The sequence below is a fragment of the Cnephaeus nilssonii genome (genome assembly GCF_951640355.1).
Source record: "Cnephaeus nilssonii genome assembly, chromosome: 21".
NCBI lineage: Eukaryota > Metazoa > Chordata > Mammalia > Chiroptera > Vespertilionidae > Cnephaeus > Cnephaeus nilssonii.
The window spans coordinates 34,387,005-34,414,773 of record NC_137092.1 but is presented as its reverse complement, the minus strand read 5'-3'; the positions used below and the strand labels follow the sequence as shown (position 1 = coordinate 34,414,773).

General features: G+C 59.9%; 1 protein-coding gene across 6 annotated transcripts; it reads left to right on the top strand.

Moving 5' to 3' along the window:
• Positions 1–25,557, top strand: IKBKE (inhibitor of nuclear factor kappa B kinase subunit epsilon). Of its 6 annotated transcripts, XM_079760409.1 has the most exons (23): positions 1–415; positions 967–1,060; positions 2,064–2,147; positions 2,435–2,552; positions 3,041–3,181; positions 3,559–3,688; positions 4,637–4,818; positions 5,679–5,839; positions 6,621–6,731; positions 6,983–7,162; positions 7,738–7,934; positions 8,615–8,679; positions 8,766–8,857; positions 8,991–9,077; positions 13,134–13,209; positions 13,309–13,421; positions 15,026–15,102; positions 18,075–18,114; positions 18,804–18,905; positions 20,346–20,442; positions 21,175–21,308; positions 21,517–21,588; positions 23,560–25,557. In XM_079760409.1, exons 4-23 carry the CDS (start codon positions 2,466–2,468, stop codon positions 23,591–23,593), a joined length of 2,178 nt encoding a protein of 725 aa, XP_079616535.1. In that variant the 5' UTR covers positions 1–415; positions 967–1,060; positions 2,064–2,147; positions 2,435–2,465; the 3' UTR covers positions 23,594–25,557. The 6 variants fall into 6 exon arrangements, 5 of the variants coding, with proteins under 5 accessions (XP_079616535.1, XP_079616534.1, XP_079616537.1 ...); XM_079760408.1 differs by lacking the exon at positions 2,064–2,147; XM_079760411.1 differs by lacking the exons at positions 1–415; positions 2,064–2,147 and adding an exon at positions 738–859.
• Positions 25,558–27,769: the final 2,212 nt, after the last annotated feature.

Genomic DNA, 27,769 nt, shown 5'->3' with positions numbered 1-27,769 from the left:
GCAGCCCGCCACCGCTGCCCAGTCTTAGTTCCCAGCCTCTTTGTGGCTCACGCTCTTTTGTCCTTGTCGCCTCCACTTAGGAACTTAGAGCATCTTTCTCCGCCCGCCAGCCAGGGCGGCTGCAGTGGCCCAGCTGCCTGTCTCTTTAAGAGAGAGAGAAAGAAGGAAATCAGGAAGTGTGAGAGCTGCTGGAGGCTGGAGGGAGCGGTGTGCGGTGTGCACGCATGGAGGCGGGGAGGCAGCTCTCGGCTCCCAGCTCCCCGGAGGCACGCGGACCGTCCACTGGCCCAGGCTTTGAGTCCCCCGTCCCGTGAGCACCGGGATGCTATGGGCACTGTCCATGGATGACCGCGAGCCCTGAAAGCCCCTGGGGTGCCACCCCGTCCCACCAGCCTGCACCCACAGCTGAGATGTGGTGAGTGTGCAGCGTCCCGGGGGAGGGGGGAAGGGGAGCCCGGGGGGAAGGGCAGCTGCAGGGTGGCACTCGGCCAGTGTCCCGCGTGTCCGGTGCTGACCTGCGAGCAGCGCAGCGGCTCTCCAGGCCCCTGACCCCTCTCTGTGTCTCTGCCTCTGCTGGGGGCCCGGCAGCGCCCCGTGTTCCATCTCCAGGGGTCGCCCTGGCTAAGAACACTTGGAAGCTGGCGAGAGGCAAGGGGGACTGTGGCACAGAGGACTGCCATCCCTGCCCGCTTCCCAACACCCCAAAGCCGAGTTCAGCTGTCCCCGCGTTTCCCCTGCCTGGCTCCTGGCGCCCGCCCGCCCCCCTCCCTCTCGGGGCCCTTCTCCCTGCCCAGGGCCGGGGAGTGGAAGGGGCGAGGAGCAGAGGGGCCTCCGGCTGGAAAGCCCCAGCCCTTGGGAGGTGACAAACAGGAAAGGGTTAAGGGGCTGGGCCGGTGCCTTTGATGGAGGCTGAGGCTCAGCAGCACTGAGGGGTGCCTCTCATCCGCCCCCCTCTTTCCGGTGCAGCTCTGCTCCTGGAAGGGCTGCAGACAGAGAGCGTCACACACACTTGCCAGGGAGCGTCTCTGCCTGATCCCGGCTGCTGGGCTCCGAGCACAAGGTGGGTGCTTCAGGGCTCAGGGTGGATGCACTTGGCCTCACGGAGCCCCAGGAGGAGGCGCGGGGGTGGGAGGGGGTGGGAGGGGCGGCTGGCTCCCGGGCTCCACCACCCACCCTCCTGCTTCCGACCATCACAGGAGGAGGGGCCCTTCCAGGCACCAGGGGTTGTGCGAGGACTGCACACCCCCAGGCCCCCAGCTGAATCCTCCTGCAAGAGCGGTGGCGGGGGGGGGGGGGGGGGGGAGGGGGGGGGGGCGGGGACACCTGACCAGCTCCTTCCCCTGAGCTATGACTGTCTTCAGGGAGCCCTTCGTACCTCAGTTACTTCTGCAAAATGCAAACACGAATGCGTTTGCTGAACTAGAAATTGACCACTGAGCTCATGAAGTGGCCTCCGGCTCAAGGAATTGACATTTTCAAATGTTGCCTTAAAAAAAAAATTGCAGAGAGACGGCTCAAAGCCCACGTCCCAGAGGGTGACCTGCGGGTTGAGAAGCCTGTGAGTCAGAAGAAGAAGCCTGTCTAGTCCGGCTTTATCTGAGGCTCTTCTCCCAGTCGTGCCGCCACGACCTGCCTGGCACTGCTGTTCAGAGGCACGGAGTGGAGCTCCTGAGGCTGCACTGAGCCCATTGCTTTAGAGGAACTGGCTTTCGGAGAGAAGAGGATGGAAGCAAAGATGGGGAACACAGTTAGAGAGGGTTTCAGATCCTCCCCAGGGCTCCTGATGGGCTCCTGCCTCCTCCACCCGCCCCCCCACACACACACACGCACCCACACGCGCGCCCGCACACATGCACGCGCCCTCTCACGCGCACACACCCACTCTGCAGCCGGTCCTCTGGACCTGGCCCTGCTGGCCGCCGGGCGCCGCCAGCTGTTAGCTCACAGCAGCAGGAAGTGTGGACTCAGGCGAGCGGGTGGGGAGGGGCTCCGGGCCATGTTGCAATCCTGGAGATTTCTGGTGGTGTGGTTGCCATTGCCTGACCTGGGGCCCTTCCTTCTAGCACATTTCTGCTTCCTGGGACAGTCCCAGGCCTGGGTGCCAAAACCCAGAATTCTCAGTCCCTGGAGAGGTGACAGAGCAAAGGGTTTGTGTCTGCAGAATGGCGGTTTGGGAAGGGGGTGTGAGGGGGCAGGGGACGGGGGACGGGTAGAATGCCCTGGGGTGGGACGGGCACGGGCTGTGGGTGAGGGCCTGCTGGCTGTGCTTGCTTTTGGAGAAGTGACTTAACCTCTCTGTGCTGCCTACTTCCTCTGCCCCCTCGCCTCTGGGAGGGGGACCTTCATGGGATGATCTCGGGCTCAGCGACTGGCCAGGCCCCTGTGTCCATCCCAGGCCAGTGATGGGATCCCGGACTCTCCAACGTCCTTCTAGGCAGAAGGTGGCCGGCGGCCGAGGGCAGGAGATGCAGAGCACAGTCAATTACCTGTGGCACACGGACGACCTGCTGGGGCAGGGGGCCACTGCCAGTGTGTACAAGGCTCGGAACAAGGTAGGGCCCCGCCCTGGCCCCCGCGGCCCCCCGCCGGCCCGGTCAGCCCCCGTGGGCACCCAGGCGGTGTGTGGCTGGGCAGAGGCCTCCGGACTTGGCCTTGCACACTCTGGGGTCGGGGACGCTGGGGGTTTGAGCAGAAGTGTGGGAGCTGCGGAGGGCTCCTCGGCCTGGTGCTTCCGTGAGGCCCAGTTTGGAACTGGGGAGAGTGATGAGGACACAAAGCTAACACCGGGGAGATGACAGCAAATGAGGAACAGCAGGTGTCAGTGTGCTGAGCCCCCGCCACCTCTCAGTACTGGGCTGGCTGGGAACCCTCTGAGCAGGGGAAGGAGCTGGGGGAGCCCACCCCCATCCGGGCTGTCTTTCCGCATTTCTGGTGTTAGGCTGGCAGACGAGGCTGAAGGAGGCTTGGGGTGAGGGTGCTCCCCAGGCAGTGGGCTGTCCCCAGCCAGAGCCCCGAGCAGCCCCCTCTGTCCCGATGGCAGAAATCCGGGGAGCTGGTTGCTGTGAAGGTCTTCAACGCCGCCAGCTACCTTCGGCCCCGCGAGGTGCAGGTGAGGGAGTTTGAGGTCCTGCGGAAGCTGAACCACCAGAACATCGTCAAGCTCTTCGCGGTGGAGGAGACGGTGGGTGCCGTGCCCGGGCAGAGGGGGGTCTTGTCTTGGACCTTCGCAGGCCGGGAAGAGTCGGGTCACACGCTAATAGAGACTTGGTCACGTGCTCACCAGCAGGGCAGCCAGAGCAGCAACGTGTAGAATAAAGTCAATAACGTGGGGGTAGCACCTGGGAACGTAAGGACAGGAAGTAGGATGTAATCCAAGAGGGCTTCCTGGAAAAGGTGACCTGGGACTCGGGTGTGTGAGATCAGTGTGAGGCTGAGGAGGGACAGCCAGGCCAGAAGCTGGCCCCTGGAGAAGGGCTTTTGGCTGTGGGCTGAGTCTCCGCCCCTGGAGGAAGGGGTGAGCTGTGCCCTCCTCACCATGCCCCTCTGTCCCACCCGCAGGGGGCCAGCCGGCAGAAGGTTCTGGTGATGGAGTACTGCTCCAGCGGGAGCCTGCTCACCGTGCTCGAGAGCCCGGAGAACGCCTTCGGGCTGCCCGAGGACGAGTTCCTGGTGGTGCTGCGCTGTGTGGGTGAGCCCCTCCCTGACCCCACCGGGGCCCCTGCCCTCCTCTGACCAGCCAACGGGGCTGGCCCTCGGCCAAGGCAAAGGCCCCGCGGGGCGCAGCGCTTCCGGAACAAGGGTCCAAACACAGAAGAACATTCAGAGCCCAAGAGGCGTTCCCTTCAGACCTGGGACAGACATTGATGAGTGGGCAGGACCCAGTGTCTGACGCCTGCCGATCAGCAGTTTAAAACTCCGGCTTAAAAATAAAATGGAAAGCAGGGTGCACACCGATATTCATAGCAGCCTTATTCACACCAGCCACAGAGGGCAAGCAATGCAGATATCACAAATAGATGAATGAACAAAATGTGGCCTACACATGCAATGGAATGCTACACCGCCTTAAAAAGGAATAACATTCTGACCCAGTGTGGATGGAAGAGGTTACGCTAAGATAAACCAGACACACAAATACTTATGTGAGGGACTGAGAGTAATCAAATCCTCAGAGACGGACAGCAGACCAGGGGGCCGGGGAGGAGGAGGGAGAGCGATTATTTAATAGGGAGAGTTTCTGTTTGGGAGGTTGACAAAGTTCCTGGAGATGGATGGCGGTGATGGTTGCACAACCGTGTGGATGTACTTAATGCCACTGAGCTGTATACTTAGAACAGGTAAAATTGCAAATTTTGTTAGGCATACTGAACATTTTTAAAATAAGATTTTTAAAAATAATAAAATAGAGAAGGCGGCCTGCCATTTCCAGGGAGCCAGAGCCTCCATCTCTGATGGTTTCTTAATAACTCCTTGGGACCCCCCTCCTGTGCCCTGTGCCCATCTCTGTCCTTTGCTTGGCCGGTGGCCCTGTCAGCCCGTGGGAACTGTCTGGACCCAGGGACAGCCTCCCCTCCAGGATTCGCCCCGGACGCTGGCCTGTCCCCAGCCAGAGCCCCAGCAGCCCCTCTGCCCGCAGTGGCCGGCATGAACCACCTGCGGGAGCACGGCATCGTCCACCGCGACATCAAGCCGGGCAACATCATGCGCCTGCTCGGGGAGGAGGGGCAGAGCATCTACAAGCTGACGGACTTCGGGGCCGCCCGGGAGCTGGACGACGATGAGCAGTTCGTCTCGGTCTACGGGACGGAGGAGTACCTGGTGAGTGGGAGCTGGGGACCCACTGCCCAGCTAAGGGCCACCCCTGCCGCTGGTGGCTCCTCCCTTCTGAGGGCCTCTGTCCTATCCCCTGCATCCAGCAGGGTCAGGTCTCACCCTCTGCACCCCAACCGGAAGAACTCACTCTGTTCTCCACGGAAAAGGCGCTGCTGCAGCCTTCCCAGCCTCCCTGCCCGTCCTCTCTGCCCCGGCCTCCCTCCCCAGCCTCCCTGCCCGGCCTCCCTGCCCCGGCCTCCCTGCCCAGCCTCTCTGCCCCAGCCTCCCTGCCCCGGCCTCCCTGCCCCGGCCTCCCTCCCCAGCCTCCCTGCCCCGGCCTCCATGCCCAGCCTCCCTGCCCCAGCCTCCCTGCCTGGCCTCCCTGCCCGGCCTCCCTGCCCCGGCCTCCATGCCCAGCCTCCCTGCCCCAGCCTCCCTGCCCCAGCCTCCCTGCCCGGCCTCCCTGCCCAGCCTCCCTGCCCCGGCCTCCCTGCCCTGGCCTCCCTGCCCGGCCTCCTTGCCCCTGCCTCCCTGCCCCGGCCTCCCTGCCCCGGCCTCCCTGCCCCAGCCTCCCTGCCCCGGCCTCCCTGCCCCGGCCTCCCTGCCCGGCCTCCCTTGTGCAGTTAGCTGCTTGATCTGATCCTCATGGAGGATGGGACACCACTGGTCACCACCTCTCCCAGGGCTCAGGGAGGGCAAATAAAAGTGCTCTGGATAGGCCAGCTCCATGCCCATGTCTGAGATGACAAGGGGATGGGTTCTGAGGGTCTGGGGCCACCAGAAGGTAGTGGAAGGGAGTCTGCTGGGCGGGCACAGGCCCCGTGCGCCCTCCTCCTCCATGGCCGCCCTCTGGCTCTCTCTGGCAGCACCCTGACATGTATGAGCGGGCAGTGCTTCGCAAGCCCCAGCAGAAGGCATTTGGGGTGAGCGTGGATCTCTGGAGCATCGGGGTGACCCTGTACCATGCAGCCACTGGCAGCCTGCCCTTCGTCCCCTTTGGCGGGCCACGGCGCAACAAGGAGATCATGTACGGTGGGCCGCGGGCAGGGTCAAGGGCCTGGCCTCCCTCCCTGGCTATGTCTCCGCTTCTGCCTCTAACTCTGTGGCTCTCCTCTGGCCACCCCACCGGCTCCTCTTACATCTTTGCCCATCAACACCTGGCTGACGGGGACTGGCCAGAACCCCTATCTGAGTCCAATGCCTCCCTTTGGCCCCCACTGGCTGCTCATCTCACCTCAACCGGGGCTCCGGGACCCTGTCCGGGCAGACGTAGGGCAAGACCAGCATCCGGGTCCCAGGCCCTGCTGTCTGACAGAGAAGGAGCTGGAGATAGTGCTGCTCCACGGCGTGCATGGCCCAGCGCAGAGAGATTGAAGGCTGGCGCATGGGAAGGTCCATGCCCCCGCCCCCGCTCCGGTCCGCCAGGCGGGAGCTGCTGAGGTCAGGGAAAGGGCACGGATGGTGCTGTCGGGCGGGTTGGACATGGAAGGAAGGAGAGAACAGTGACGTGGAGGGGAAGGACATCGGGCCACACACAGCTCAGGCAGAGGTGCGGACGCAGGCCCGCTGTGGATGCGCGTAAGGGGACAGGGGGCTGGACCGTGGGGGGCAGCAGGATCGGACGGGGAGCACTAAGGCCAGGTGCTCTTGTTGGCTGAGAGCCAGGCCTCTCAGACGCCATTGTCAGCTGCCTTGGGGGTGCTGGGGGACTGGAACCAGCGCTCTGAGCCCTCCAAGCTGAGTTTGTCTTCCTCTGGAGTGGGATGGTCTGGGGGTCCCCCTGACCTGGTCCTGCCTCCCTGACCCAGGTACCGGATCACCACGGAGAAGCCGTCCGGGGCCATCGCAGGCACGCAGAGGCAGGAGAACGGGCCCTTGGAGTGGAGCTACGGCCTCCCCATCACCTGCCAGCTGTCGATGTGAGGGTCAGACACAGACGAGTCTGGGCGGGGCGTCCTCCCGGCTGCGGCCTGTCCCGGCGGGGCCCTCGCATCTGTCCACCACCTTCCCTTTCTGACCTCAGTTTTTCCATCGGATGCTGGACGGCGTCCCCAGCCCTTCCTCCCCGTCCCACCCTGTGTCACCGCCTTGGTCCTCGCTCGCAGGACGTCCTCCTGGAGGAGGACAAGGCTGGGCTCCCGCCCTGACCGTCTCCATGTCCCGGGGGCAGGGGGCTGCAGAGCCAGCTGGTGCCCGTCCTGGCCAACATCCTGGAGGTGGAGCCGGCCAAGTGCTGGGGCTTCGACCAGTTCTTTGCGGAGACCAGTGACATCCTGCAGCGCGTCATCGTCCACGTGTTCTCGCTGCCCCAGGCCGTCCTGCACCACGTCTACATCCATGCCCACAACACGTGAGTGGGCGCCAGGCCGGAGGCCCAGGACCTTCTCTGCCCCAGCAGAGGGGCACGTCCGAGGCGGCGTTCTGGGGAGTGTTTCGATGTGGATGCTTCTGGGTCCCATCTCAAACCCCGTTGTCAGGCTACCTGGGCGTAGCTGCGTGACTTAGTCTGGGGAAGTGCTAGTCCCACCAAGTTAGAGTGAACCAGGCCTCCTGGCCGCTGCTCCCGACGCAGCGCACGCCAATGCGGGTGGGTGCGCCTTATCATCCCCTGGGTGGGGGTGCCTGCCGTGGGGTTCCCAGATGGCTGGCTGGAGAGTTTGGGGGAACCAGGTGCATTTTAGTGGGACGAGGTGCCGAGGCAGAGGCTGGATATGGGGGGTCCTGGTTCTGGGGGGGCTCCACGCTCTCCATCCACTAAACACACGCGCTGCCCGGGGTCTCTCCACCATTGATAAGAAAGCACAACCACCCAGTCCCTCCCGCTGCAAAGCTGGGCCCTTTGCATGGACGCAGTCTTAGCTGGGGGGTGGGCCCCCTGCTGACACTGCCTCTCCTTCCTGTCCCCCCTACCCCTGGGGTGTCCAGGATAGCCATCTTCCTGGAGGCCGTGTACGAGCAGACCAGCGTGGCCCCCCAGAACCAGGAGTACCTGTTTGAGGGTCACCTCTGTGTCCTCGAGCCCAACCTCTCAGCACAGCACATCGCCCACACGACCGCAGGCAGCCCCCTGACGCTGTGCAGCGTGGGCACTGAGGCCCCCAAGGGACTGGCCTTTAAGGACCGTGAGTAGAGCCACACCGACTGGATCGTGTCTCCTCCCCCCATTCTCCTCCAAGAGGCAGGGTATGGGTCCATTTCCCCGTGGCCCCCAGGGTGCCCCCAATTCTGGGTTCTAATTTTTCACGTGCCCCTGAAATGCCATGTCCCTCCGGCTGGTGGCCCGACGTTCCCGGGCTCCAGGGCCCACAGAGCTGTGAGGCTCCCGTCGGAACAGGGAGACCTGGGTTTAATGTGCTCCCCCCCGCCCGTCTCTGCCGCTGGTGGGGAAGCTTCAGACAGTCGGACTGGAGGAAGCTGGAGCCCAAGGTGCTGGAGAGGAGGGAACGCGGTCAGGGGCCCAGAGCGTTGTCCTCCAAGTCCTAGCAGAAATATCACTTCTTCTTACTTGAATAAGTTCAATTTCATCCTCCTCCTCGGGTCTCCGAGGCTGGGGAGGGGAATTAACCTTGAAACTCATGGGCACCAGGGTGGTTTGGGCCCATTTTCTGGCTCAGATGGGGGTCTTGGCACGAGGCTGCAGTTTACCAAAGTGAACACAAGGGGGCAGTGAGGGACCGCAATCGTAAAGAAGCCCGTTAACAGGCATTTAAGGCTGGAGCGTTGGGGCTCTGGGAGTTGGAAAGCTGGGTGGTGAGGGGTGCGTGTGAGCCAGGAGTGAGGAATGCGGGGTCTTTGTTTGCAGCTGCTCTGGACATCACCAAGTTTGTGCCAAAAGTGGACCTGCAGGCAGATTACAACACGGCCAAGGTTAGGGGGGGCCCCAGGGGGCAGGGAGGGGGGCTCACCCAGGGGTGGGGGGTGCGGAGACGGACTCTGCCCACCTGTGTTTTCAGGGTTTGCTGGGTGCCGGCTACCAGGCCCTGCGGCTGGCACGGGCCCTGCTGGCCGGGCGGAAGCTGATGCTTCGGGGACTGCACTGGTTCCTGTGAGTACCCGGTGGGGGGGGGGGGGGGGGGGGCAGGGTGCAAGGCGGGCGAGCGGGTGGGCCAGGCAGCCCAGACTCTCCACCCTGGCCCCTGGGAGAAGGAGCTCTGACTCGGGCTCCCCTCCCTCGGCAGGGAGACGCTGCAGGCGACCTGCAGGCGGACCCTGGAGGTCGTGCGGATGGCCCTCCTCTTCCTCGGCAGCAGCCTGGGCACCGAGAGGTGGGTGTCCTGCCCAGGGCGGTGGCCGCGGCGGGCCTGAGGCCAGCGGAGACCCCTCGGCCCTTCCCTCTGTCTGTCCCTCACCCCAACATTTCCACCAATGTCCTTCCTCTCCCCTTCCCGGAGCCCCCCCTTCCCTGCCTGGCTGGAATACTGAGGGCACCGCCATCCTGTCCCTCAGCCCCACAGCCCACCCCCAGATGATTGCTCGTATCACCCCCACCTCACACCTCAGCTCAGGGGGAAAGGGCCGGGGGGGGGGGGCACTGCCTCTCCAGGTACCAAGGCAGCCTCCTGCCCCAGGAAGGGGGCTCTGCCCTCCAGACCCCCCTCTCTCGCCCGCACCAGGCCCCGAGCAGGACCCCGGGAGACACAGCCACATGTGGTCCGCCGGACCTGGCACGATGGGGACCCCGTGGTCTCACCTCCATGCTCCTCTCCCGCCTCCTCCTGTCTCAAACCGCCTTGCCTCCTGAGGAGGCCCTGCCCAGCCCTGGGAACGCCATGCCCTCTACCCCTCTGATGGGCTGTTTAGAGGTGACGGGTGGAGAAAGGGGGAGACTGCGGAGGAGGAAACCAAACACAGGCGATGGAGAGGAGAAGCAGGAAGACTCGGAGGGCATTCCTGGAAAGTGGGCACCGCCCTCAAGTCCTGGAAGGCCTGGGCCTGGGGCAGGTGGGGAGGGGCTCTGCAGCCCAGGGCAGCTGCTGGTGGCCCGCGCCTTTCCCACTGGGAGGAGACGTGGGGCCGGAGGAGCAGAGGCAGCGCCAAGCATGCCTGGTGTCCGCACCCTGATGCCCGGGCCACGCCCGCAGGAGGGCCCGGGAGTTTCCCAGCAGCGCTGACTCACTGCAGCCTGGCCTGCCCCCCGCTTGGCAGCGACAGTGCTGCTGATGGGGCAGATGGGGCGGTGCAGTGTGGGAGGAGGAAGAGGAGTGGCTCCGGAGGACAGGGTTGGGGTCCCTGGCATGGCTGAGCCCCCTCCAACAGCGACAGGGATGAGGGCAGCGCTCTGGCCAGGGCACAGCAAGGGGTCCTGGGACAGCTGTGGTGCCATGCACGCAGAGGGGCACGGGAGGAGGGCAGGATGGTTGGGTAAAGGGGAACTAGAGATGGGTACAGGCAACCGCAGAGGTCTTCCTGGAAGAGGTGAGGCTTTTCAGGCCATAATGGGAGAGAATACCTCCATTTGGCAGGTCCTGTGCAGAGGCAGAGAAGGGGGGGTGTTTTGGGGTTTGGGGGATTTGTTGGCGGGAGGGGATGCTGGTAAGGTTCCCACTGTTGTGATGAAAATGTCCCAGAGTGAAGTTGGAGTGGGGAGAAGGTTGGGAAAGGGAGGAGAGAACACATGGAGGTCCTGGGGGGTCCAGGTGGCAGGTTAGACCCCAACTCAATGACCGATGGGTCTATTGTGGGTTCTCGAACAGGAAAGGAATGTGCAGAGAAAGCTTTGGCGTATTTGCCTGCCCACATGCTCTGGACCCAGGAGCGAGGGGATTTGGGGGGGCGGGGGGGCTGGGAGTGCACAACAGGCTGGCCCTGAGCTGGAGTTCTGGCATCTACTGGCCTGGCCGCTGCCTTTCCCATTCTATTTCTAAGCCCCCTCTTCCCCCCCCCCACCCCCCATCATGGTGTGTCCAGAGAGCTCAGGATCAGGCATATCCCGGGCCCCCAGGAGGAGTTTGGGGAGCACGAAGAGCAGCAGCAGAGTCCGAGGGCCAGGCCCAAGCTCCTGATTGAGCTTGTGTTCCTTCTTTTGCAAAATGAAAGGACTGGGTGGTCTCTGGAGCCGCCGGCTCCGAAGCGGTGCCATCCTCAGACCTGCGCATTCTTCTAAGGCCCGGAGCCTCAGCTCCTCCCACAGTGGCATCCGAAACCTTTTAACGAGCTGAGCTTCACGTTCGGGGGAGCCCGAGCACCCGACACAAAGTGGCTGCCGTCGCCCAGCCTGGTCACTCACTCTCCCACGCGCATTCCTCCTGCCTCGGGCTCCCCAGGACGGCTGCCGTGGCAGGGTGCCCTTGCCTTTGTGCTGGAGCTGGTCCTCCTTGGCAGCTGCTGCCGCCTGGGGTCCCCGTTCAGGCAGCCAGGACCGGCTCCGGGACTCCCAGGGCTGCCCCCACCGCCATCCCCCCAAAAACACCTGTGTCCCGGCCTCTAGTCGAGCCCTCTATCCCAGAGCGCCCATGTGATCCCACACACACCTGGTTAGGGAGCGGGAAGGAGGTTTACCTCCCTTCCGTAGACGGGGAACTGGAGGCTTGCAGAGAGAAAGCCTAACAGCCCAGGGCCGTGCAGATGGCACGTGACAGCTAGGAGGGGATTCCAGCCTTGGCTCCGACTCCCTGCCCAGTCTGTCCGCCTCGCCTTCTGCCATCAGGAGTTCACGCTCCCCTATCCACCTGTGCACTCGACAATGCATTAGGGCACCGTGTGCTGAGGGGCCACGGGGCGCTAACCCGCGGGGCACGGGGAGTGGAGTGTGAGCATGCGGGCAGCAGCCCTGCCTTCAGGAGCCGCCACTTGTCTCTAGCTCCCTCCCCTCCTCTCCTCCCTCCCCCTCCGTTCCCACGCCAAACACACGGGGCTCTTTCTCTCTCATGGTTATGGTTATAAAAACAGTACGTGCTAATTGTAGAAAGTCGGAGTATACAGGCAGGCAAAAATGAAATCAAAATACCATATCCTACCGCCCAGAGATAGGCCACACACCTTAGAGAGTGCCTACGGTGATGTAAGTGTACAGACCCACCAGCAGGGGAGTTGCCGGAACTCCCTGTTCCATCGCCTGCTTCTCTCAGCCAACGAGCTCTTGCCTCATCATACATTTTCATCGATCTAGTGCCCATCCGTATTTAAAGAGCCCTAATTTCCCCCCACATTTCCTTTCCTGGTTGGTTTCATCCAACCAGGATCCAGTCTCAGACCACACTCTGTGATGTTCCTTCAGTCTGTTTTAATCTAGACAGCCTGCTCCCCCCATTCATGACATGGACTTATGGGGGCACAACACCCATTGTCCACTCTTCTGGACTCGGCTACACTTTCTCTGGGGGTCGTTTGTCTTGTTCCTTCACAGAATTTCCTATAACCTGAGAGTTCTAACGGTTGGATGTATTCACGGTAAACTTGAGGCTGATGCATCCTAGAGGATGCTGGGTACCCTTGATGCCCATCCTAGAGGATGCTGGGGACACTTGATACCCACCCGCCCCTGGGTGGGGACAGCCTGACTTCTCCACTGTACGGTTACGTTTTCCTGTGGAAGAATCCGTGTGATGTTACTTCGGCGCCACACAAATGGCCATGCCTTAAGCATTCATCAGTCACTTTAAAAGTGAATACTTCCACCGGGGCAGCATGACACTAGGATTCTAAGTCCTGGACCATCACTGGCTGGTGTTCTATAAAACACAGCTTTTCCCTTGTCAATAGACTATTGCAGTGGTCAGCAAACTCATTAGCCAACAGAGCCAAATATCAACAGTGCAACGACTGAAATTTCTTTTGAGAGCCAAATTTTTTAAACTTAAACTTCTTCTAACGCCACTTCTTCAAAATAGACTCACCCAGGCCGTGGTATTTTGTGGAAGAGCCGCACTCAAGGGGCCAAAGAGCCGCATGTGGCTCGCGAGCCGCAGTTTGCCGACCACGGGAAACTGTTATCATGAAATACAGTCTTACTGCAAGCGTGTCAAACTCGAGGGCCGCATGCCTCGTTTATTTGGCCCGTGTTAGCCTTTGAGTTTGACACTCTTGGTCCACTGGAAAGAAACTTGACTCTTCCTTTAGTTACAAATTTTCCAAGTAAGAAGGTCTTGAACAGCTGCCTTGCATTGTGGACTCGTGAGTGTTCATAGATTCAGCTTATCCCAATCTACCTCAATCTCTGTGCACTGCGGTGCCCAGCAATGTCCCCACATGGGTGAGTAGGAGCCTCTTCAAGCCGGTTCCTCTGCCCCAACCACCAAACTCCCCGGATACCCCACAAGCCAGCAGTGCTGTCCCAGGGGTGCCATGCCCCAAATGCGTCCCTCCTCTGTGCTTCCCTCGAGGTTCGGCAACATGGCCGGGATGCCTGAGATCCAGGAACTGAAGAAGGCCGCGGAGCTGAGGTCTCAGCTGCGGACTGTGAGTGAGGCGGGGCCCGGGCGGGTCAGGAGCAGAGCGGGGCGCAGAGGTCCTGCCAGGCTCCCGCGGAGCCCTGAGCTGGGGCCTCTCTGCCTTTAGTTGGCCGAGATCCTCTCCGGATTCTCCCGCAACCTCATGGAGAAGCATCTGAGCCTGAGCAGCCTGAGCTTGGAGCTGGCGAAGAGCCGGGATCAGGTACATGAGGACAGAAGGTCTGTGGGATTTACCTCTTGGTGGGGCGGGGGCGGGGCGCGCAGCTCCACTAGCCGTTTAGGCGTCAGCCTGCTTTCGCCTTTGCCTTGGCAGTGATGCCGGGGCATGGGATCGTGGTGGGGATCTGGGAATAAGCCAGACCTCCCCTGGGAGTCGCCGGAGGGAGAAAAGGATCTGGGGGTTTAGAGAGTGAATTCAAAATTGTAGCCGGGGCAACAGTTCTAAGTAAGAGACGAAGTCAGTTCCCTTCCCGCTCTGAGCCCTTGCTTTGCATCAGCCCCCCGGGCAGGTCCTCCTACTCATCTCGTTTCACCCTCAAGACAGTGGCACTGCCATAGGCCCTCAGGGAGGCTAATGTGCCCTGAGTCCCGGCCAGTAAGTGACAAGTGACCATGTAGGGCATCCGGCCGGGGTCACCCACCTCCAAAGCCTAGTTCCTGGGGTTCACCGGGGAGTTACAGCTTTTACAGCCCCAGTCCCCCTTTCAACAAACATAAGGCGCCCACTCACTGTGGCCTCACAGTGTCCCGCCCTGACCAGGGCGTCCTCCGCGCCCCTGCCCGGACCTTAGCCCCACGTCCTTGATTCTGGATGTAAATCGCGCTGGCACCCGCAGGGCTTGCTCTTAGTTGTTTTGGCTGCGGAACTGACCGAAGCCGGCACAAGGCTCTCTCTGCTCGTTTACCCCACGCGGAGTGCACGGGCTGGGGTTCTCTGGGGGGTGACTGTGTTCCACGAGGGAGTGTGCCCCCGTGCGGTGTGTGCGTGGGGATCCTTTCTAAGGTCAGAGGACACATCCGGCCCAGCCTTTCGGACAAAGACCGAGCTGAGGTCTTGTCCACCCCCTGTTCTCGGGAGGGCAGATGCCGGAAAGCCCTGGGGACAAGCTTGGCGCTGCCCGGAGTCCGGCTCCAGAAATAGCTGAGCCGGGGTCACTAGAGGAGTGGGGCTAAGGTCCGGGGAGGAAGTGGGGCTCCATAGGCCTGAGGGGGAGGAAGGACCCCCTCCCCAACACACACCCCCAACATCTCAAACGGAGTGTTTGTCCGGCCTGAAAAGGGGAAGGGGGAGATCATAATGACCTTGAACTGCAGGCCCAGGAGGGCATCTCCCTCGTTCCCTTGCCTCCAGGCAGGACTGAGAACATGGGGTCATGACTGCATTAAAGGAGGGTTGTTGGCTGTCGTGTGAGTTCCCTTCAGGGTCCTGGCCCCCTTCCCAGTCTCCTCTCAAACCTTCTCACGTAGCAAACGCCACTCTCCTGTCTGTCCTGCTTGGCTGTTTGTCATTCTCATCTTACTCAACACCGAGTGTGTGTGTGTGTGTGTGTGTGTGTGTGTGTGTGTGTGTGTAAGAGAGAGAGAGGGACAGAGAGAATAAACACAAGAATGACAGATGGCTGGTTGGCCTCAAGGTGCCTCAGAAAGCTTAGAGACAAGAGAGTCACCCCCACTCGCGGATCGCCCCCCAAAACTGTGACATTAAGGCTCCTCTGCAGGCAGACAGCTCCTGCCTCGTCCCCCCACCATCGCAGCCCCTCCCTCCCCCTGTGCTCTGTGCTGTTTGATTCTTCCATCACCCGGTCCCTGTCTCCTGCCCACAGCATCCAGCAGATTCAGTGTTGCCTGGACAAGATGCACCTCATCTACAAGCAGTTCCGGAAGGCCAGGCTGAGGCCAGGTGAGCCGAGGGCAGAGCCAAGCACGCTCTTGCTGGTACTCATGCTCTCCCTCCCTCTCCCTTCCTTCCCGCCAGTGACCCAGTCCCTGTTTTATTCCTCCCGGGGCTGCTGCTGGGGGCTCACTGGTCATGCAGAGCCAGGGTGCGGCTGGTCCAAGGCTGGGTCCCCGGGTCCCTGGCCGCCAGCTGCCTGCAGACCAGCAAGAGGCAGGATGCCTTTACGCCTGCCTGATTGCCAGGTGGGGCGGGAGGCTGAGGGGACACGTATGGGATTCACAGTGGCTGGCGCCTGGCTGCCATCCAACAGGTGGCCCTGGAAAGAGAACCCGCACCTTTGCCGGGCACCTTAGAGTTCAAGGAGTGTTTCCCTGTCTGTGTGACTGTGGTTCACTAAAATGGCTGGGTTTCCCAGAAGCGGGCAGACCCAGAGAAATGCCACCTAGAGTCCCTGGGCCAGACGCTCTGCCTGCATCTCTAAGGAGCCTCCCGAAGGCCCTCGGGCAGGGTAGCTCACTGAGGCTCAGCAGTCAAGATGTTTGCCCCAGGGGACCGCCATCTTGGGGCAGGGGAGGGTCCAACTCAGGGACAGTGGGGCAGGGACTGGAGGGAGCCTAGGGAGGCCACGGTTGATTCTCGAGGCTGAGGAGCTAACCCCCAGGACCTGACCCTTCGCGCACCCCCCCCCCTCCCCGCCATGGCTAGGCTTTTCCCACAGGACAGCTCACAGGTCTCGGGCTTCACTGCCAAGTCCTCGTCCTCCTGGGATTATCTCAGAGCAGGTCCCACAGGCTAGGCGTGCAGCCACATATGGAACCTAGAGTTCCCTAGTAGCCAACATGTAAAAGTAGAAATAAAAGGGTGAAATTTTAATGATATATTCTATCCAACCCAATATATCCAAATTGTCATTTCAGCATGTAATCAATAAGCAACATAAACATAAATATACATATTCCCAGAAGTGGGGTCACTGGGTCAAATGGGAGTTCCATACTTAATTTTTTGAGGAACCCCCATACTGTTCTCCACAGTGGCTGCACCAGTCTGCATTCCCACCAGCAGTGAACAAGGGTTCCCTTTTCTCCACATCCTCGCCAGCACTTGTCATTGGTTGATGTATTGATGGTAGCCATTCTAACCAGGGATAAGGTGATATCTCATTGTGTTTTAACTAGAGGCCCGGTGCACGAAATTAGTGCAAGAGTAGGCCCTCCTTCCCCCGGCTGCCAGCACTGGCTTCCCTCTGGCACCCGGGACCCAGGCTTCCCTCGCAGCCATGGCTTCGTCCGGAAGGTCGCCTGGAAGGCCGTCCGGAAGGACATCCGGTCTAATTAACTTTTATTAGTGTAGATTTGCATCTCTCTGGTGATAGTGACATTGAAATTTTCCACATGTCTGTGGTCATCTGCATTCCTATTTGGAGAAGTGTCTCCTTCAGGCTCTGCTCATTTTTTAATTGGATTGTTTGGTGTGTGTGTGTTTTTAGTATTGAGTAGCATGAATTCTTTCTAAATTTTGGGCATTAACCCCTTATTGGATTTATCACTGGTGAATATGTTCTCCCATTCAGTAGATTGTCTTTTCATTTTGTTGATGGTTTCCTTTGCTGTGCAAAAACCTTTTAGTTTGATGTAGTCCCACTTATTTGTTTTTTGTTGTTGTTTTTCTTGCCTGAGTAGATACATCAGAAAAACAATATTGCTAAGAGAGATGTCAAAGATTTTGTTTTCTTTTAGAAGTTTTATGGCTTTGAGTCTTACATTTACCTCTTTGAACCATTTTGAGTTTATTCTTGCATATGGTGTAAGAAGGTGCTCTAGTTGCATTTTTCTTGCACGTATATGTCCAATTTCCCCAGCACCATTTATTAAATAGACTATCTCCCCCCTGCACCCCATTGTATGTTCCTGCCTCCTTTGTCATATATTAATTGACCCTATAGACTTGGGTTTCCTTCTGCACTCTCTGTTCCACTGATCTGTCTCCCTGTTTCTATGCCAACACCACAAGGTCCAGCTGCTTTTAATCACCGTATTTTGCAGCCTCAGAAAGAGTTTCATTTCTATGGTCTTCAAGAGCCCTTTATTCAAACGTAAAAAGAAGCAGGAAAAATACCTCTTGGAGTGCTGGAAGAGGCCATTCTGATAAAAGCTCAGGAGTGAATAGAAGGGCATTCTCACTGCCCTCACACCCATCCTGTGTGTTCCGTGTGACAGATGCGGAAACTGAGTGGGTGAGGTGCAATCACTTGCGTACAGCCCCTAGCCAATAGGAGGCAGGCCTGGGACGGGTAGCTTGGACGTCACGGGGGCCCAGCTGGCTGTGAACAGTGCCCGGATGAAGAGCCCAGGAAGGGGATGTTGCTACTAGGGGTGTGGAGGGGGGTCAGCAAGGTAACCTCTGCCTCATTTCCTCTCCAAGACGCTAAGACCCGAGGCCCATTCCCTCGAAGCCCAGGAGGGGGCAGCATCTCCCCAGTGAGAGAGCATCAGGAGGTGCCCAGGAAGTGAAAACGTCAGCCCTTCTGGCAAAACTGTCTGGGCAGAGAAGGGGGGTACGGGGCGGGGGGGGGGGGGGGCGGGGGCGCTGGCTTATCCAGCTCCACTGCAGAGCCCAGCTGGCTCTCCTGCAGCTTGAATACTCGGAGGTGAGGCCAACGGCCTGTAGGCATCAGTCACCCTGGGACGGGTGTGGCTGAGGGGCCGGGGCTGATCACAAGCATCTTTCAAGGCCTCCTCCATCCACCACTTCCCACCTGAAGTGTTCACCTGCCCCCGGTACCTCCTTCCTTGTCGTGGTGCAATTTCTTGGGTGCTCAGTTCACTCCCGTCCTTCCTGGCTCAGGGGGCTGGGAGCTCCCAGGGAGCAGGGTTCAAGCCAGGCTGACTGCGTCTTTGTGGGTGTCCCCCAACCCTCGGGGCATTCCATGTTGCTGGCGTAACAGGTGGCATCATTTCTGCTGTTTCCTCCAGGGCTTGGCTACAACGAGGAGCAGATCCACAAGCTGGATAAGTGAGTGGCCTGTCCCGTGGCAGGAGGGGGCGCAGGAGGGTGGGTGTCACCCAGGCAGAGCGATTCTCTGTGCCAGGCGAGACCTGGTGAAGGGCCCAGTCACAGGCCGCAGCTGGCAGGAGGGGGGCCGTGTGACGGTATCTGGGGCGGATGCCAGGGCAGGGGACGGTGGCTGAGCTGGAGGAAGGCAGCCACCGGAAGCTGGCCTCACTTCTGAAGACGGCTCGGCTCCTGGGGCTTCTTCCCTGTCCCCTCGCTGGTTTGCCCCCTGCCGCTCTGGCCTCTGCCTGAGCTTCCCTTTGGGTGTCCCTCTGCCCTTCCATTTCCTGGGCCCCCGCTCATGCCCCAGGGGGCCCCTGATTTAATGCGTATTTGGCAACTCACTCCCCCAGTTCTATACCCACCCTGACCCCCGACACCTACACACACACTTTCCACAGTCACCTTCGCCTTCCCTCTGGGGACGAGCTGAGGGTCTGTGTTCCCTCTGTTGTCCTGTGCGGTGTGCCAGCCACGCTGGTCGCCATGATCCCCACGTGTGGGCATCACCTCCTCCTCCACTGGAGAGCCAGCCCTGCTGTGGCCGGGGAGGCGGGGCGCTTAGACGGTGGAGACCCAGGCGCGCTGGGCTTGTGCTCAGGCGGCTCTGACTGCTGAGCTCGGTGCCTCGGTTTCCCTATTCTTCCCAGGGTGAATTTTAGCCATTTAGCCAAGAGGCTCCTGCAGGTGTTCCAGGAGGAGTGTGTGCAGAAGTACCGGGCAGCGCTGGTCACGCACGGCGATCGCATGAGGTAAGGATCTGGCCGCCTGAGCTCACGGACCCCAGGCCCTTCCAGGCTCGGAAGTCCTTGGCTGGGCAGAGCCTGGCTGAGAAGGAGGTGGTGGTAAAGGGACAAAGGCAAAGAATGGGTAGTTTTGTGGTCCTGGGGGGCTAGGCGGTCTGCCGGGCGATTTCTATGCACTAGCCCAGTGGTCGGCAAACTCATGAGTCCACAGAGCCAAATATCAACAGGACAACGGTTGAAATTTCTTTTGAGAGCCCAATTTTTTAAACTTAAACTTCTTCTAACGCCACTTCTTCAAAACAGACTCGCCCAGGCCGTGGTGTTTTGTGGAAGAGCCGCACTCAAGGGGCCAAAGAGCCGCGTGTGGCTCTCGAGCCGCAGTTTGCCGACCACTGCACTAGCTTATTTAATCCCGCAGTATCTTTCCTATACAGGAAGTACTATCACCCCATCTTCCAAACGAGGAAGCTGAGGCTCAGAGAACAATCTCTTCCTCGACACCACACAGCTAGCAGGTAGCAGGCCCGGGACAGTATAGGGGTGAGACTGCCCCTAAAACCTGGGTTCATCCCATGGTCCCAGGCGGTCATGTGGGAAGCCTTCCCTCTCTGGGGCGAGCACGGGTCCCATAGTGGCCGGGAAGCAGGGGCAGGCAGGGGCCCTTACAAAGAAAGAACCCCTCTCACAGCTTCTCCCTCTCAGACAGCCCCTCCCTCCTTCCCCACCTGTTCCCAAGCTGGCTCCTCCAGAGAAGGGAGCAGCTTCCCAGGTGCGTCTAGCTGAGATCCACGGGACCTGAGAGCTGAGACGCAGGCGCCCGCCCGCTCTCACATTAGAATCCCAGTGCCCAGCTCCCCGCCCCAAATTCTGGTTTAATTGGTCTGAAGTTGGCTCGGATAGCGGCAGCTTAGAAGCTCCTCGGGCGATACTAATGTGTAGCCAGGACTGAGCGTCAGTCAACCACTGGTTTAACCCCTCTGCACTTGATTTCCTTTTTGGGCCATGGACAAAATGTCCTTGCTCACTCCCTGCACTTAGAGAAGTCACAGAAGAGCCTTGACCTTGATTTTCTCTGGAATGGGAGCCTCAGGAGTTCCCATATGAAGGGTGGGCTGTCCTGAGCCACTCTGGAGCCGGACCTGGCCGTGCGCTCCTCCTGGCCGGCCTGGGTGACCCTGCCCAGTGCTCGGTGTTTGCAGCTCCCGGGTGGTTGCGATGAGACCCTCACCAGCCTGTCAAAGCATTAGCACTCTTACAGGGGGACAGGGGAGAGTTGAGGGTGCACCCAGACGGGCAGAGGCAGTGGGGGAGGCCTGGCCTGGACCCATGGACGCCTGCCTGTTGTCTGGGAGCCTCCCCTCCGTGGCTGTGCAGCGGCCCAAACAGCTGGGTGTGGCCCGTGAGAGCCCACAAGCCTGGCTCTCATTGCTAATCTGCTCTCTCCAGGGTGGTGCACGAGGCCAGAAACAACATGCGCCTGGTCGCCTGCTCCGTGGCTGCCTACAGCACCGAAGCCCAGGAGGTGCAGGAGGGCCTCAGCAAGGTGCGGGAGCTTCAGGGCACCGGGGGCGGCCCAGTCCGTCTGGTGCTCTGGGGGCATGAGGGCCATTCCCCTGCCTCCGGGCAGAGCTGCCCTGGACCAAGCCCAAGCACCCTGGGATGGGCGGGAGGTCTCTGACCCCAAAGGCGCCCTGAGGTGGGGATGGAGAAAGTGGAAGGCGCTTCCTAGTGATCCAGACTGAAGGTCACAGCAAGGGCAGAGCCTCCAGAAGGCTGGGATCTCTTCCTCACCCTCCTCCTGCCTGGGAGGCCGCAGGCCACTCCTGAGAGGGGCCGTGTGACCTCTCCTTGACCTTCTGATCTGCGCTCTGCTAAGAGCCCAGTGCAGGCAGCTGGAGAAGCCGCCTGCTTTACCCACAGGAACAGAGAGAGCGGCTTCTTCCAGGAGAGGCGGCGTGGTGCCTCCTCTCCCTGCACACGGCTGCCCCCACACCCCGCCCGCCCCCCCTGCAGCTCCTGGCACAGGTGTCACTAGGGGTGTAGGTTAGACACAGGGGAGAACTTGGCCGTCAGGATCATGACGTCCACGCGGACAGTGAGCGTGGCCGCGCTCCCAGGAGGGGCAGGAGGGGCTCGCCGAGGGGCTCCAGCTTTTGGTTGCTCTGGGGAAGTGGGCTGGGGCCCTTTTGTTACCCTTTTCCGGCCTCGCCCTGGCACTGCCCTCCCCACAGGTAAGCTGGCTCTTCCCTTCTGACTAAAGTGTGGTTCCCCTCAGATCCTCGACTGGCTGTCTCTCCAGCTCCTGCAGGACAGAGCAAAGCGGGCCCAGGCCTCCCCGGCCCCCACAGCTCCTTGTTCCAGCCCTGCACCAAAGGGCCTGGGTCTCCAGCTTCAGGACCTGGGTCTCCAGTAAGTACCCGAGAGGGATGCCCGTGTGTGTGTGTGTGTGTGTGTGTGTGTGTCCGTGTGTGTGTGTGTGTGTGTGTGTGTGTGTGTGTGAGGGGGATGAAAGTAGGGCCCGAGGTGGGTGCTTGGTGGCCGGCCTCCCAGGGAAGGGGTCGGTCAGGGCGACTTCGGCCTCAGGCACAGCGGCCGCTCTTGCCTCTGCCTTGGACAGCATGGAGGAGCTCTGTAAGGAGATGAAGCTGCTGGCCTCTGACCTCCAGGACAACAACTGCATCATCGAAGGGTAAGGCGTCCCGCCGTGCGCGGGGAGGGCTGGGTCCTCCGGCGCCTGCGCCTGCCCAGCAGGTTTGGGGGCAGGTGGCCAGAGCTCCGGCCTGTCCACGGGTGAGTCAGCGTCCTCGCCAGGTGGAGGCTTCCCGGCTCCATGAGAGTCTTGAGAACACAGTGCGTCAGAGAGGAACATTTCATCTAATTCTAAGCAATTGCGGGATAGACACGAGCAGGCCTCTGACCTTGATGCTAAGACCATTCTCAGCGCAGTCAGAGATGGGCCTGGGGCGTGCGGATCCGTGGCTGTGAGCATGGGCTGTGCCTGGTACTTCCCCCAGCCTCGGAGGAGTGGCGCTGCCTCATCTCCCTGTCAGGCACCAGGAAACAGAGGCACGGAGCCTGGGGTCATGACCCTGAGGGGCAGGTGCTCACAGGCCGCCCAGGCTGCAGGCTGAGCGCTAGGCACTCTGCTTCATCCCCTGAGCAGAGCCCCCTCTTTGGGAGGAGAGGTGCTGTAGAAGGTCCTGGGGGTGCAGCAGGCTCAGATGTTGGGATTCTGTGCACCAGTCAAGTCCACCAAAGAAACTTGGAGGGACCAACTTCTCATATAATAAAATCAACACATTTGAAAGGGCAAACACCTTGCCGTCTAGTAGCCCCACTCCATTGAGCACATTTTAGCACTAGAAGGAAGGGAGGCCATCACCTCAGAAACAAGATGGCCTTGCCCTGGAGGTCAGTGGGCTGACATACATATGCACGCACGCAGGGAAGCCGAGGACCCGTCCATCCGGCTTCTGCCCATCACTCCCCCGTTTGGGAACCGTTGGCCTGGTGGGAAAACCCCGCAGATTCCAACAGCATTTGACTCCTGACTCTGCTCCTTCCCCACCGCGTGGATGTGACCCTGGGGGGTCGGCTCAGCTCTGAGCTTCAGTTCCTGCCTCTGTGACACAGGAATAATGATGCCCACCTCGTGGTGTGGCCGTGGGGATTACATAGGTGTGATCTGCAATGTGCTGGGGAGGGAGGACAGGGCGCGCAGAGGGAAGGCCTCACTAAATGGTAGGTGTTCCCCCCAGGTCACGCCAGTCTGGGACACTAGAGTTGGGCCAGGAGGCAGGGGCCAGGAGGCAGGGAGGCAGGAAGGCAGGGAGGCCGGGAGGCCAGGAGGCCGGGAGGCTGGGAGGCCAGGAGGCAGAGAGGCAGGAAGGCAGGGAGGCTGGGAGGCAGAGAGGCAGGAAGGCAGGGAGGCTGGGAGACAATGAGGCAGGGAGGCTGGGAGGCAGAGAGGCAGGGAAGCAGAGAGACAGGGAGGCAGGAAGGCTGGGAGGCTGGGAGGCAGAGAGGCAGGAAGGCAGGGAGGCTGGGAGGCAGGGAGGCTGGGAGGCAAGGAGGCCCAGAGGAGCTGGTGGTCGTCTCCAGAGTCTCCGAGGCCCCTTGGGTTGAGGAGGCATCCTCCACATCCCATTCCAGCAAGGAGAGGATCCATCCTCTTACATGCCCGCCAAGGGGAGAGCCGACAGCTCCTTGGAAAGCCTTTCCAGCGCAGCCCGGATGGGCAGGAAGTTCTAATTTTAGTGCCGATATAAATTATTCTTGCTGTGATATGTAGTCTATTTACAGATAAAATACTTTATTTTCGTGAATTTTCACTTCCTTATTCAGAGCTGTAGCCAGGAAGTCTAAAGTCTTTTGAATTCCTCTCCCTCCTGACCCCGGCTGCACTGCGTTTACCAGGAGAACTTGGAACAATCCAGACGCCTGGGTCTTGCCCCAGAAGCTCTGGGCGTGGCCCAGGGTGGGGATTTTAGAAGCTTCCCGATGACTCTAGTGTAGTCAGGGCTGAGAACCACCGAGTTCTCGGGGGACAGGAGAGCTGAGCCCCGAAAGCCTTGGAGCTGCTGAAGGCTGTTTGGCCTGGGGAGCGGCTCCCAGGCTCCTGCACGTGGTGGGAGGAGCTAACCTGTGCCTCTCATTGCAGGTTAAGTCGGGTCCAATCGGCCCCTGATGTCTGAGCTCCGTGGGTGCATGAGGCAGCCTGAAGCATTAGAATCATGGGACCCAACCCAGGACTCTCCCTGGGCCCATCCTCAGCCTACCTCCCTCCTGGCCGACCGCTGGGGATGTCACAGCATTACCTTCCCTGCCTGTGCGGGCAGCACGCAGACCCCGGGCACCACGCAGTCTGTCAGGACCCACCGGACATCCTGCGCAGGCTCAGGCACAGCTCCTCCGGGTCCCCTGGCACCCACGGCTGAACATTGCGGGGCCCTGGGGAGAGACTCTGACAGCCCCCCTCCCCGGTTTACAGGGCTCCGCTCCTCAGGGAACAGAAGAGGAGGCCCCACGGGGGTTCCCCAGGGTGCTGGGCCAAACGGCCTAATCTCAGGCTTCCTTCCTCTTTGGTGTTTTGTGTTTCTTGTTGAACATGTAGCCCGCTCCCCTCTCCTCTGGTTTCTGGGGGTCGCACACTCGGCCGCAGGCATCGCAGCGTCTGGTTTGCCTTCTGCTCTTGGTCTGGCGGAGCCTCAGGGAGAGAGAGTGGGTGGCGGGGGTGCCACTGTCCAGGGACCTTCCCCTTCTCTCTCCCTCTGAAGCACCACCAGGCCTGGGATGCCCGCCAGCTGGTCAGGAATGGCCATGCAATTAGCACAGGCCTGTAAGTCCACAGCCCTGAGGGGAGGAAGGCCTGCCCCTTTAAGAAGTGCAATAAACGTGCCTTCCTTCCTGTTTCTGGGTGTCTCTCACTGGCTGTGCGAGAGGCAGGGGAAGGCCGTAGGGGAACCAGCAGGCACGTGGGGATCCGGGAGGAGAAGGATGGGGAAATGGAGGCAGGCCTGGTCACTTCCTGATTCCTGCCTTTCCCCGAAGCGGGCCCTAATTTCAGGAAAAGCCCAAGGAAGGTGGCCTCCAGCTGGGAGGGCTGCTTCCCATCCCTCTCTTGTCCCTACCCCTGTCCGCTGGGAGCTGTATAAGGGGCCTGGAACTTGGGGAGAAAAAAAAAGGCCTTTATTAAACCTCAAATCTACCATCTAAGTGCCTACCCCCTCTCCCCATCCCCCACCACTGTCCAAAACGAGGCTGTGTCCGAAATACTGAGTTTGAGCATTGCTATGGGTCGAATGGGGCCTCCCTCATTTTGTCCAGAAGCTAGAATGGTGCCTGGGCGAGGCATGCAGGCTGGTGCACGTTTAGTCTTTCCCCCGAGAACCTCCAGGGCCAGAGCTGGACTCCCACCTGGCTTAGGGGGTTGGGGGGAGGGAGTAGGCAGGAAAGTAGCCCCAATAGGGGAGGGAAACAAATGAGAAGCCCCACTGTGTGCTTCGAAGCATCAAGATGACATCATGCTTGACCCCAGATAACCCCAGGAGTCCTTCCTGCCCAGCTTCCTGGAGCCCCGCATCTGGAGCGCAGTCTGCCTGACCGCGGGGCAGAAGTGGGGGAGGCTGGGGCCCCGCATCTGCCATCTCCATGCTGCTGCTCTATGGAGAGACCGGCACCTCTACAGGCCCAGGGGAGGGTTGTGGGGTTTGCTGGCATCAGGCCTAAGTGGCTTCGTGCGTGCCATTTGGGCCTCCTGCCATGGGTCTCTTAAGCCCCGTGGGTTCAGGTTCTGAGGCTCCAGAAGCCAGCTGCTCCCTCAGTGGCCCTGGGCCCTGGGCCACCTCTGGTCGGCTCTGCCCGCAGGAGCTCCGGCCAACACTCCGGGATCATCATCCCCTGCAGGGAAGCCCCACCGTGGGTTTTCCCCAGCAGCTGCTTCTGGACTCCACATGCTTGGTGGGGCTCAGCACGCACGCCAGGGGAGCCCTGAAGGCCAAGTGCAGATTGTTGGAGGATGACATGCATGATCCAGGCTCCAGGAGCTCATGAGCAAAGCCCAGCAGGGGACACGCTCCGAGGCTTCAGTCCATCCTGTGCAGTGCAGGGCAGCGCAGGACACGGCGCCTCCACCATCTCAACTTCTCAGAGCTGCCGATTCCACCTCCACGGGGGATGGGGGGGGGGGGAGGGTAACTGCACCAAGGCCCGTAACCAGAGGGACCTTGTAAGACCCCAGGTACCTGAAGGCCGCTTAAACATCCCTCTCTAAGTCCTAAGGACACTGAAAATGAGGGGCCGCCCAGTTCCTCAGATGCAAAGTGGGCGCCCACAGCTGCCAGGCGTCTAGGAGCCTTGCCTGCCCAGGAGCTCACCTCCAGGGGAAGGCAGAGCGCTGTGGCGGCAGCAGGGCACAGCTCACGTGTAGTGTCACGCACGGTCTCCGTCAAGGCAGGGCGGGTGCTTAGTGCAGCCAGGACGGTAGGGAAAGGGCCTGGAGCAGTGACTCCTGGAGCAGTGACTCCTGGAGCAGTGACTCCTGGAGCAGTGACTCCAGGCTGGGGTTTGGCAGGGGAGGGGAGGGGAGGGGAGGGGAGGTGCCCAGCAATGGAGGCCTGGGCAGCATCCCGCCCGCCCGCGTGCACAGCACCAGCCTCCACGTGGGAGGAACGCACAGTATTTGTGTGATTGGGAGGCAGCGAGAGGAAGGGGAGGAGCCAGTGAGAGGAGGGGGAGGAGCCAGCGAGAGGAAGGGGAGGAGCCAGCCCCGAACGTGCTCAGGGTCACGCTGAGGAGCTTGGCTTTCCCTGGGGCTCCGTGGACACGGGTTTTAGGTAAGGTGACCAGATTTTAACATTGGTAAAGCGGGACACCACTGACGGGGGCGGGGCGGGGGGTGTGTCTTTTTTTTTAAAAAATATATTTTATTGATTTTTTACAGAGAGGAAGAGAGAGGGTTAGAGAGTTAGAAACATTGATGAGAGAGAAACATCGACCAGCTGCCTCTTGCACACCCCCTACTGGGGATGTGCCCGCAACCAAGGTACATGCCCTTGACCGGAATCGAACCTGAGACCTTTCAGTCCGCAGGCCGACACTCTATCCACTGAGCCAAACCGGTTTCGGCAAATTAAATTAATTTGATTGTTATAAAGTAACTATATTTTAAAAATTATTTTAATCCTATATTTCTTTCTAAATAATAACAATACTAACTTGTATTATTTTTCCTCTGAATTTGCCGTAACGTAAGTCGTAAGTGTCACTTTCAAGGCCGGCGCTAGACTTTTTGCCGCCACTATAAAATATAAATAATACGAGTACTGTCTGCTAAATTCAAGAAAATTTATGTATTTATGAAATAAATAAATAAATTACTTACCTAAATTATCTGAATAGCTGATTTGTAATGACATCACTTGTTTAACTAGCTTACTAGCACGCAGTACGATGTGTATCCTCTGAGAGACAGTTACAAAATGTTTTCGTCGTTGCCAATCCCCAAAAATGCCATTGTTCATTAAGTCCAAACAATGGTGGTCGAATTCTAACAACTGATCAACAATGCGAACTTTGATAAGCAGTTCTCGATAATCAGTTCTCAACAATTATTTGTTATTATTAAAGTTTAACATTATAAAATTAACAAAAATAATATAAAACTCATATCCTGGCTAAATAGCCACATGGCCACCGAAAACCGTATATTCCCTTCCCATTCTCCTGCTGTTCCCTAGCTTGTCGTGCATTCTTTCCAAAAATCGGGACTTTTTTAAAACGCCGCGGGACGCCGGGCAAATTGTTAAAAATCAGGACTGTCCCGCCAAAAGAGGGACGTCTGGTCACCTTAGTTTTAGGGAAAGTCCCATTGGCATTTGAAAGGTATGACTCTGGTGCCTGTGTGGGGGTGGACTGAAACACCGTGCCTCGGTTTCCTCATTTGTAAAATGGAGATGACATCACTCACAGTTACGGGTAGGTAAACTAGGTATGTCCACAAAGCGCCTGAAACACAGTGTGGGTTCTGAGTACACCCTCCCCTGGCTGGGAGGCCCCTGAGACCCGGAGGAGCAGCAGAAGCTGGTCTCAGAGAGCTCGGCCAGGGGCTTGGCCAGTCACCCCCATCGGGGAGGAGTCCACGCGGCATTCAGGTCCATGACCAGCATCTTCTGGAAACAGTCTGGCTCAAGTTAAAGGGGGGGCCTGCCCACAAGGCCTGGGGGGCCTGGTGCTGCAGGGCTGTGGTCTCTGCTTCTCTCTCAGAATCGACAGTTTCCTCCTTATGGGCTGCTGACTCAAAACAGATCCTGGGACCCCCTCCCCCTCCTGATTCCCATCGGTGAGGGTGAGCCTGCACTGCTGAGCTTCCC